This window comes from Metopolophium dirhodum, chromosome 1, assembly GCF_019925205.1.
Source record: "Metopolophium dirhodum isolate CAU chromosome 1, ASM1992520v1, whole genome shotgun sequence".
Classification (NCBI taxonomy): Eukaryota; Metazoa; Arthropoda; class Insecta; order Hemiptera; family Aphididae; genus Metopolophium; species Metopolophium dirhodum.
This window is the reverse complement of record NC_083560.1, coordinates 100,690,284-100,702,445: the sequence shown is the minus strand read 5'-3', so window position 1 is coordinate 100,702,445 and position 12,162 is coordinate 100,690,284. Positions and strand designations below refer to the sequence as shown.

The 12,162-nt window shown below is 25.8% G+C and overlaps 1 protein-coding gene across 1 annotated transcript; it reads left to right on the top strand.

Moving 5' to 3' along the window:
• The first annotated feature begins 2,956 nt into the window (after window positions 1-2,956).
• LOC132935471 (protein O-mannosyltransferase 1) lies at window positions 2,957-11,694 on the top strand. The gene is made up of 14 exons (XM_061002033.1): window positions 2,957-3,364; window positions 3,710-3,948; window positions 4,033-4,157; window positions 4,406-4,582; window positions 4,649-4,817; window positions 4,891-5,143; window positions 5,203-5,385; window positions 5,514-5,687; window positions 5,909-6,022; window positions 6,085-6,238; window positions 6,752-6,975; window positions 7,047-7,173; window positions 7,236-7,410; window positions 7,475-11,694. Exons 1-14 carry the CDS (start codon window positions 3,278-3,280, stop codon window positions 7,650-7,652), a joined length of 2,379 nt encoding a protein of 792 aa, XP_060858016.1. The 5' UTR covers window positions 2,957-3,277; the 3' UTR covers window positions 7,653-11,694.
• Window positions 11,695-12,162: the final 468 nt, after the last annotated feature.

The following is a 12,162-nucleotide window of genomic DNA, read 5'->3' as shown; positions in this document are numbered from 1 at the left end:
GTTCATTATTCTACATTTCTACTCATATGTATTAACTATCTAGGTAGGTATAAGTACTATTATTTTTAAATGCTAACAATATTGATCAATGCGATCAAACGAAAATATATAAAACTTACCTACCTAATGAAAATATTTTTTCGTTGACATAAATGCATATTGTAATGACGCCATTATTATTATTTATTCATCGTATGGTGAAAAATTTAAAAATTAACAACTAATAAATATATATGGGTAAAACAACACTAGGACAAAAGTAAATAATTTAAAACAGTGAAATTACAATAATAAATAGGTATCTATAATGATTTGGTTTAGATAGAAAGGCTATAATTTTAGATTTGGATGTACAAGTTTGAGATCCATTCGATTACTTCCGATGTGGCAATATGAAGATTGTTCATGCCTCCGTTGAATGAGATCGAAATTCAAAACAATTGTATAATTGCATAGCCACATAAGTACCTAATATAATAATTTAATTATAATTTAATTAAAATTTTAAAATTTATTTTAGTTGAATTTCGTATGGTTTATATAATTATATTAAACGGTTGGTTAGATAAAAATTTGGATCATCCGATAAAGTAAAAAACATAAATTTGGCTGTATATACTTATTCAAAGATATGAGATGTTAATAATCATCTATTTAATATAGACAATAGACACACACACACACACACACACACACACACACACACACACACAAACTTCACAAACACACACCAACAAAATAATACTACTCCCAAAACATAGTACACATAAGTGCATAACATACCTATAGGTATAACTATAGTTTAAATATTTTCTATGTATTTTAATTTTCCAACATTTACAAATTTGGTTAGGTACGGGAGTACCTATATAAAAAAACACCGGGTCAGTGGGATTATTGAACTAAATTTTTAATTAGAAAATTAATGTTCAGTGCTATGATTTAAATGCTCTTAAATTGTTGAATTATTATTTTAGTAAATTTGTGTGTTTATATAATTATTATATATATATATTCATAATAAGTAGTAGGCGATACTCAATAGAAATAGGTTAAAAACTAGGTAGGTACTCAAAATAATAAATAATGCCCTAAAAACGTTTGAAAATGCTCTTTAATGCCAAACACCTCAAAAAATTCAAAAAACGCATCGAAATCAATAGACAGTGATGAGTTTGTTTAGATAAATTATCTAGATAAATATTCTTTTATCTTTTATCTTATCTAGATAAATAGAAGTTATTAATTTACATAGTTATCTAAGATAAAAATCACTGTTATCTAGATAACTTTTTTACTCAATAGATAAAATTTTATTGATATTTATAGAAAAAAAAACTAAAAAAATTGAAAACTGACAATGTCCGTAAACAGCTCAAAAAGAGTCAAAATGTTATGGTGTATAGAAAATGCTAATATAAACATTCAGTCAAAATTTCATGTCTCTACGGTCATTTGTTTTAGAGTTACACTAAAAACCAAAATCGATTTTCTCAAAAACAGATTTTGCGTAAAAATTCCCGTTTTTCCTTAATTTTCATTTTGTTTTTCACGTCGCTTTTGAAAACTACTGTTAAATTTTTACTTTTGAGCCCCCAAAGTACCAACTAGATTCACTTTCCTATCAGAAAAGTTACTGTTGAAGAAAATCCAAGCACTTTTACTATCCTAAAAGGTGATACAGACACAAAAATAAAAAAAAACACACATCATTGTAAAATCTAAAATTTGATACGTATCGATACGAAATAGTTACGTAGGTATCGTAAGTATCGAAGTCAGAGTCCGATACGGCGATACGGATTTGTAATTTGTATGTATCACTCGCCTGGTATATACCGGAAGTTCTTGAACGCTCAATATTGGACCGATACATATCGATAAACTTGAATTTTTTCCTTGAAAATCATAATACTCAATTTACTGTATACTGATTTTATTAATTTATTCAATTTAAATACACATATTTTACACACGACTGCTTAAAGTGAGGATTTATGATGTAAACACTCTATTATTCTAGTCAATGGTAAATGGTTATACGTTAGTACGTTACCACATAAATACATATAAATATATAATTATTTATTACTATTACTATTGCAATAATATATTATTGTATATAGGTGTAACAGGAAGACTTGACTAAAAAAAAAAAATGATTATACTCAAACATATGACAAAAATTGTGAAAATTATATGATTAATAAATAATTTAAAAAATATACTCATGTCAAATGTTCAAAAGTTATTAGTTATTAGTTTATTACCATCTAAATTAATTTACTCAAAAAAATATAGATATTTAAAAAAATTATAAAAAAAAGATACTTGACATAGATAAATGTTTTTACCATTAAAATTGTTCTTACAACAAGATTTACAAATTGACTATTTTGAATTTTTCCAAAAAAAATTTAAATCAAATTAAAATTTTTTTGTTTTCAGTATTAAAAAAAAAAAAATTTTTTTATATTATATGTGTAGCACAAGTGTCTATAAATTATATATAAAAAAAAAAATGTTAAAATATTGATTAGAACAAACTAAGTTATTTCATCTGTCAGGTCTTCCTGTTACAATGTTACACCGTGTATATATTTCGTGTACGTTAGAATATTAAAGTATTGAACTATAACCACATATTAATATATTATTATAATAATAATCCGTGCTATAACTAACTATACCATGGAAAGTCCGTAGGTTGGGGACCCGTGCAACCTACGGCCTTTTCGAACCTGCAGCTGCCCGCCAAGATAATAGGTTTTTTTTAATATAATTATTAATATCATATTATTATGAATTACTAAAAATAATTCTTATAAATCTTTAATTTCATTTCCTCTCACAAAAATGTTTGGCCCGTGATACCGAAGCGTTGGTCCATCATAAAAAAAGGTTAGTGACCCCTGACATGGACCTTAACGGACGTAACTTTGTAGGCTGGTTGTGAAATCCACTGAGATAGATAGTGGCGAAATCACGTCTTATCATATTTCCTAATCTTATTCTTATCTTCAATAACACAGTTCGTATCATCATTAATTGATAGTTGTCCGATTGACATGTCAGCAAAGCAAATGCAATGCACGGGCATATTTTTAAAAGTAATTTTTTAAACTTTTTTCCCTAACAGTATCCGATAACCGATAGTATTACATTTTAAATATCTACATTCAAGTAGAAACATACTATCGTAACTAAGTATGTACTCGAATTAAATATATTACATGCTCTACATTTTTAGAACAAAACAGTTAACTAAACAATAACGATGGAAAAGCAAACCGATGATCGAGTCAAGTCCAAGACCAAGAAACAGACAAAGAAAAAGAACAAGACTGAAAGTACTGAAATTCAGGTTTGTTTACAATTATGATTTTTGGATAGATGTGTACTGACATTATAAACATTAAACACAAATCTTTAAATGTAATTGTGTTTGATTATGTCATAAAAATATATATGTAACGAGTGTTGATTGTAATTTCTTAACTATTACAATTGTAATTTGCAATTAATGCAAGAATATTGATTGTTGAAACATGCTTTGTAATTTTATATTATAAATGTTGAGTACCTAGTACTCATTTTATATTATTCAGTAACAATTTCACACATTCTAACTATTATAAATATAGCTATCAAATTATTTAATTGATGTATTGATGTACTTAAAAATTTATCATGAATCCTTCTTTTTTAGGAAAAAAAACTTGAATGTGTTACTAAAAACCATGAAACCAACGAACAAAAATTGATCAATGAACAAAAACTAAACGATGAACAAAAATTAATCAACGAACAAAAATTATTCATTGAACAAAAACCTGATATATTTAACAATTTTAAAATAAGTATTGAAATTAATATACTGGCAGTAATACTATTTATGTCTGCTCTGTCATCAAGATTTTTTAAACTTGATCAACCTCGTAATGTTGTGTAAGAGATTTACCTATGTCATGTAAAAATGCTTTTTTTGATTACATATTTGTATTTTCTATAACATGTTTATCAAAAATATAGATTTGATGAGCTCCACCACGGAAAATATGTTAGTTTATATATGAAGCGAACATTTTTCTTTGACACTCATCCACCTCTTGGGAAACAATTAATAGCTGCTGTTGCATATTTATGTAATTACAATGGTATGTTCCTTCCAATAGTTTATTTTATATAACGTAGCACTCATAAATTATTATATACTATAAGTAATACAATTAGTAATACAATCAGTAAAGTAAGAAAAGTTATTTCTATCTTATTAAATAAAAAAATTAATACTATACCAAAAGTTAATAAGATTTTAAATTTAATAAAATAAAAATTATTTGTTGGGTGTTTTAATTATTATTTATTTTAAATCTTATTCAATATTATTTATAAACGTATTTAGGTCAATTTAAATTTGAAAGAATTGGAAGTGAATTTAGTGATGATGTCCCATTATTTGGTTTGCGTTTTGTACCAGCATTATGCGGTAGTTTGATTATTCCTGTTGCTTATCAATTAATGTTGGAACTAGGATGTCGGCATTGGTGTGCTGCTCTTGCTGCATTTCTTCTTCTTTGTGGTAATATATTTTTTATTATTATTTTTATTTTTTATTATAAACAATTTATGAAATTTCTCATTTTAGAAAACACGTTATTAACACAATCTCGATTCATCTTGATGGAGTCAATACTAATATTTTTTACATTATGTGGATTATTATTTGTGCTTAAGTATAAAAGACTGAACATGAAATCACCTTGGGCATTGACTTACTTAATAATTGCTTCTGTGTGTCTAACTATGGCCACGTGGTAAATTAAATAGTTACTATATTGTTACAAGTCATATATTATATTATATAATAATTAAAATTTTTTTTTTCAGTGTCAAGTATGTTGGACTTCTCTCGTGGCTTTTGAGCTTATGGATTATTTGTAGAGATTTCTGGGTTAATCATTTGGGTGACAAACGCCTATCAGATTTTACTGTTTTCTTATGTGTAATATTAAGATGTATTATTACATTTGTGATATCCGTTGCCATTTATTTCTCCGTATTTTTTATTCACCTGATAATTTTGAACAAAGCCGGTCCACATGACAGTGTTATGACAAGTGCCTTTCAAGCTAGCCTAGAAGTAAGTGTTATTATTTATATTTGGTCTATTATTTATTAAGTTAATCGTTTTTTTTTTAGGGTGGACTAGCATCTATAACTAAAGGTCAACCTTTGCATGTTTCTCATGGATCACAAATAACATTACGGCATACACATGGAAGGACATGTTGGCTTCACTCGCATACACATGTTTATCCTATCAAATATGCTGATAAACGAGGAAGTTCTCATCAGCAACAAGTTACATGCTATACATTTAAGGTTATTGTATATATTATATATAATATTCATTTTTTGTTTAAACTGTTTTATTACTTTTTATATTTAAAAAACAAATCCTGTGTTATAGTTTCATAGTTTTAAACTTTTCTATTAATTATTTTGCACAGGATGTAAATAATTGGTGGATAGTTAAAAGACCAGAGAGAAACACATTAGCAGTGGAAAATACAAAGGACCCTGATGGTATAAAACATGGGGATATTATTCAGCTAGTACATGGAATGACAAGTCGTGCTTTAAATTCTCATGATGTTGCAGCACCTGTATCACCACAGAATCAAGTACATTTTTATTTAAATTACACTATTTATTGCCAGGTTGCATAAATAATCACTAACCATTTAATGAATCAATGATGGTCTTTAAACATGATTGGTTCATTAAATTGTATTGAACTATTAAATTAATCAATTTTCTATGAAACTGCACACACAACGTAAACTAAAACATATGTTCAACAAAAGTTTCCTTGTCTTATAATTTATGGTATTGATTATTTTAGGAAGTATCATGTTACATTGATTACAATGTTTCTATGCCTGCTCAAAATCTGTGGAAAGTAGAAATAATCAATCGTGATCAATTTGGGGATGTTTGGCAAGCTATAAATTCACAGGTACATTAAAAAAAATAAAAAATAAAAATAGTTATTTATTTTAATTTTATGCTCCTTTTAAGGTAATACTAACTCATTTAAATTCAACACAAGCATTGAAGTTTAGTGGTAGACAGTTACCAGATTGGGGATTTAATCAGCACGAAGTGGTTACAGATAAGATAATATCTCAAGATGATACAGTGTGGAATGTTGAAGAACATCGCTATACTAAAAGTAATAGAACACTAACTTATTATCTAAGAAGACGCCACCGTCACTACCCATGCATTAGTTGTCACTGTCTTAGACACATTTGATATAACAAATTTTCATTCTCTAGTTACAATAGTGTGCTGTTAGTTTTAATATTAAAAGTGAATTGATCTATCATCAAACTTTTAAGTAAGATCTGTGTTTAAGTGTTGGAGATTTTTTAATATTTAAATTTTAATTGAGATATTTCTATTTTCAATTTGTAATATTTCATATAAACATATCTTGATTGAAAAATTGCTGACGTTTAAACATAGATAATGTGTAAATAGCCGATAAAATAGCTAAATAGCTCTTACCCAAAAGTTTGATAATAGGTCAATTCACTCTAATATCAAAACTAACAGCATAATAATGAATCTAGTAAATAAAAATGTGTTATGTTGTATGTGTTTAAGACCGGAGATAACAAACGCATGGGTAGCGTCCTCTTAAGGTACGTAATATTTTGCAGTAACTAAAATCTGACTTTAGGTGAAAATGAAAAAGAAAGAGAACGTGAACTTGTTGCTGCTGAAATGATACCATCAAAAGGAACAAAATTGGGACTTTGGGAAAGATTTTGGGAATTACAATACAAAATTATATTTTCTTCACCAAACACACAAAATGTTCATTCACATATGTATAGCAGTGAACCCCTTGATTGGCCGTTAATGGTACGAGGAGTGGCTTATTGGTTAAGTGAACATGATAATGTTAGTACATTTAATTTGATACATATTATTTGTCATTGTTATATAATTAGTTGTTTTAAAATATGCAACAGGGACAAATTCACCTGTTGGGAAACATTGTTGTATGGTATTCATCGACATTATGTCTATTGTTATATTTATCATTCTTTGCTTTTTATTTACTGCGCCAAAGAAGACAAATTTATGATTTATCCTTTGGTAGGTATTTTAGCATTTTATGAATAGTGTTCATTATAATTATTGTTTTGATTATTTACTAGATGAATGGGAACAATTCAAAACAATTGGAGAAGTATTAGTAGTTGGATATGGCTTACATTATATTCCATATTTTTTTATTGATCGTACATTATTTTTACATCACTATTTGCCTGCTCTTGTATTTAAGATATTACTGTGTGCTGCATTTATGCAACACCTAGCAAATATTGTGAAGTATGAAAACTCTACTAAATTTTCATTAAATATAGTATAATTATTTTTTGTTATCTATTTACAGGGAAAAACTGATTCCGAGATTTATTTTTCATTTAAGTCTTTGCATATGGATTTTAAGTGTTATGTATGTATTTAAAAAGTTTATTGTATTCAGTTATGGAACTACTCCTTTAACATCTAAAGAAGTTTTTAAACTACGATGGAAAGATACTTGGGACTTCATTATTCATAAACCATAAGTGTAATATTTTGGTGATTATACTTATATGTTACTTAACCCATTAACTGGTAGATTGACTATGACAGAAGTTGTTAAATATATTTTTATTAATATTCTAGTATTTTTTAACTGTTAGAAAATATGCATTATGTCACATCCACTAATATGTTCATTAGTCAATACAATTTTTTTTACATTAAGAATTAAAATACATTTTAATACATTTTAATTAGAACCTAAATTAAATAAAAAGTATATTATTAATGTTAAGTATAGTAGGCGCAGACTTATAATTGGCAATTTATGTATAGCTTGTCTTTCCAGTCTATTTACAAATAAGTGAAAATTATGCTCTCTTATATGATAATATTTTTATTATAAGCTATACTTTATTCAACTTAAGAGTACACCAGTTTGCGCATAGGCAATTAATTACTACGTTGCCGGACCCCTTGATTAATTGGTCAGAAACAATCGTTACCAAATGTGTGCTCTCATCGTAGACCGGTGGTATAAGGGGTAAGAATAAGGGTTGGATGGGTGAATGGAGGCAGTGGTACCCATAACTGGTTATGGCAAGTCATGCACGTACACAATATGTTTTCGTTTATCGCCCGGTATACTCAAGTTGAATAGAGAGAGAGTTGAATAAGTTCCGTTTAATGTGATCACTTGGTGCTGATTATTTTGATTCTATTAACCCGTTGATTATATAAAACATTTTTTTTATTATTATTCTTTATTGTCTCACTTCAAATAAAATTAAAATAACGCAAAAGAATATATTTAAACTATCAATTTTATTTTTTAGAAAGGATTTGAGTGACTTCTAATTTGATTTTGTAATTTGATTTTCATATTAATTTGAAATCAAAACCCATATATATAATTTTCCGTTTCTATTTTTGAGAAAAATGCACATTTTTTTCTCCAAATACATCAATTTGTTATGATTTTTGAAATTTTGTTTAATATTAGCTAGATAATTTTCAAAAGTAATGTGGCTTCTCTTTGAGTACATTTTTCCAACTTATTAAAATGGTAAACATTTTTTTCTTTTAATGATAAATCTTTCTGTTTGCTTAGCGTAATGTAACAACATTTTTTTGAATAGAAACTATAACAATTATACTGAACAACGGGATGAATACAGCGATAGGCTTAAAATACAATTGTATACCTAATACCTATACCAGCTGTTGTTCTTCTGACATAATGCGTTTGAAAACCTATAATATTGTTTATAAAAGTGATTCAATTATCCGGCACATAAAAATTCTAATAAAAAGTTAATTTAACACTCGTAACATAAGATTTGGTTTAGGTTTATCCTTTTTGATTTCAATTAATGGTTGATTCTATAAACTTCACTTTATATAATTTCAATAACATTTTGAACAATTAATGGTAAAGAATAGTAATTTATATTAAAACAATAATATTTAATGATTATTACTTAAATCTAATATTATTCATAAATATTTTTATTTCTAATAATAGATAAATTTGTTGAATCTCTATGGTTTTTACCATTTTTTAAGAATATATTGTATCCATTTATTGTGAATAAATATTTTCTCTTTTTTTCTGTTGTTCATAATATATACCATCAAAGATACAATAAAATTGTTGTCATGCACACACCTGACATTTTATCACTTATATTCGAAACCTTTTATTACTACATTGAAGGGACCAGTAAAAAAATTATGCTTTTTTTAAATAATTTTGACAAAATGTTATTATATAGATCTCTACTGGGTTCCAACAATTGTTGGTATTGTACCACTAATATCAGTATAAAATATATTTATACTGTGTGTATAATAAAAGATTACTACAGTCTTTGTACTTGGTAGTTTTTAGACTAAATTATCTTGAAAGTACTGTAGGATTTTGGTTAGACGGATTTTACTTTTGATTCATCAACAAGTTTTATTCTAAGTGATTTCCATTATTTGTTTTTTTCCAACTGAACTATTAGATAATTTAAACAGTATTTCTTATATTTTTATTTTTTTATTTTTTTATTATTTCATAATTTTAATGGTTTTTAAAATCAAAACATTTTTGTTATGATACAAATAACTACTTGTGTAATGTGTATTCAACTTAAATTGTATTTCTTTATTTTAAATAGATTATTAAAAAAATATTTTTTAAACAATCAGTCATAAGAAAATTAAAGATTGAATAAAGTTATATTATTATTGATTTTATTTGTAGTATATTATATTTATTTATTAAAAGTATATTATGTTATATTTATATTTTTATTGAACAAAATTATACAGGGTATTATAAAACATATTAGTATTACTAACCTAATTTTAAATATTTATAAATTATTAATTTAATATTAAGTTACTTCTATATCAACGGTATTTTGTTAAAAGGGCGTATACCAAATTTTACTTTTTTTCAGGAAACAAATAAAAATGATTAAATACTCAATTAATTTTAAGATAGAACATTAATTTATACATTTTATTAAACACGAGACTCCATGGAACTAAAATTGCTTATGAAATTGCTTAAACTAAATGTATGTTTAATGTGATATTCATTTAAAAAAATTCTTTCTAAAAACATATAATAATAGTGGTATAAGTCCTTTTAACATTTTCATTTCTACAAACGCCCTTTTAATTTTATACAGTATTTGTATATAATAATTATATACGAATACTGTATATATTATATACATTATACTATCTATTAACTTGTCGGTTTAGTGTTAACTGATAATATGAAATTGGAGAGAAATTTGTTATCGAGTGAACACTTTCATAATTATTCTTATAAACTGTGAAGGTTGCAAACAATTAGCATGCATTCGGTGTGGTATAAGCCCTTTCGACAGTTCTGTGTAGATTATTTTAATTTTTAAAAGGGCGTCTGCATAATATCTTGTATTTGGTATTGCTGTCTTATTTTTTTCAGTAGATATATACGCCATTTTACCAGAATATGCTCGTGATTTTTCTGAAAATGTAGATAACAAAAATGTATTTTTCGGTTTTGTGTGGTAAACGCCCTTTTAACAAAATACCGTTGATATGAAGATATTTTTATAAATAATAGTCAAGTACACACTGTTAATTACATTTCATATTATTGGTTACTGAATTAATTTATTAAAATGAAACTAATTTTTAACTTATGTTTATTGATAGATTAATAATTATTCAATTGATATGTTATTTTATAGTTAATTATTATCACATACATTAACAGTTATTAAATTATTAATTAGAATATATTTAATTTTCTTTGTCTTTTTCATAGTTATTTATGGACCGTTTAGGTCCATTGCTGCAAGTACTAATTAGATCCATTTATCTACCTCATTCGCTAATTGTTCTCCAATTTTTACTCCTGGCATAAAAAAAAGTAAAACTTCTAATTACACAAATATTATTTTTATTCCTTTGTGTATGTTGATGTTCTCGTTAATGTCCATCCCTAACTCCTAACTATTTGAAAATTGTCACCCTTTCAAAATTATATTTATATACATTGAGTATTGTCCTTAGGTTATGTCTCATGACTATCATGTATAAGTGTTGAGTTTCTCCTCTTTTACTGTTAACCCAATAATACATTTATTTCAAACTATTTAATTATTAAATATTATTTACATTGTGTGTATTTGGCTAATAGATTTATATTGTTTCCTTATTGTGATTTATACAGTAGGTACATATATTTGTAATGCTAAGGTTATTATTAGATATTATTCAATGTAATTTATTTTTTGTTATAGCCATATTTTTGTATGTAAATTGTTATACTTTTTTTTTTGACATTTTTATTGTATACGTATATATAGATCTGAAAAACAAATTTTTTTCTTACAAAAATGTATGATTTGTTTATACTTCATACTTAATATAATTTTTTTGAAAACAATTATTTGAAAATATAATAAATTATTGATTGTACAATTACTTTTGCCGTAAATAAATAGTAGGAATAAATTAATGAAGAGTGAGTCATACTGTGTGCGTCAATGTTGAACAATATTGTTTTTATCCCTTCCACACATATTAAAATATATTCATTGATATTTTGTCTTTGATTTAAATTAATTTCTTAAAACATAATTTAAATTGTAATACCTAGTCAGCAGGTAAACTGTATTAAAATAAATTATTTGGTAATTAATACAATTTAATATGACGTATAAGCAGTTTTGTATGGTAATCAAGTATTGGTATTCAAATATTATTGTCAAGGCTATAAAAAGCTCAAAAAGAGTCAAAATAGTTTGAAAATTTTACCATATATGAAAAATGCTAATATAAATATTTGTGAATTTATCAAAAGTCTTTTGCCTTTTGGAAATACAACAAAATATCTAAAATCGATTAATGGGAATTCAAGTATTTATTGCTGAATATCTACTAATTTACTGCTAAAATTCAAGCACTCATAAAATTGTATGTTCCGTTTAAATAAACTTTTTTTTGTTAAAAGTAGAACTTATATGAAATCATTTGTTAAAAATTTTAATCTCAGCTATGAAA

What these genes read in the sequence shown, in the direction of transcription:
- LOC132935471 (XM_061002033.1), top strand. Translation starts at nt 3,278, where the DNA reads ATGGAAAAGCAAACCGATGATCGAGTCAAGTCCAAGACCAAGAAACAG. An exon ending in GATCAACCTCGTAATGTTGT is followed by an intron (nt 3,949 to 4,032) that starts GTAAGAGATTTA and finishes TCAAAAATATAG; the next exon opens with ATTTGATGAGCTCCACCACG. An exon ending in TTACATGCTATACATTTAAG is followed by an intron (nt 5,386 to 5,513) that starts GTTATTGTATAT and finishes TATTTTGCACAG; the next exon opens with GATGTAAATAATTGGTGGAT.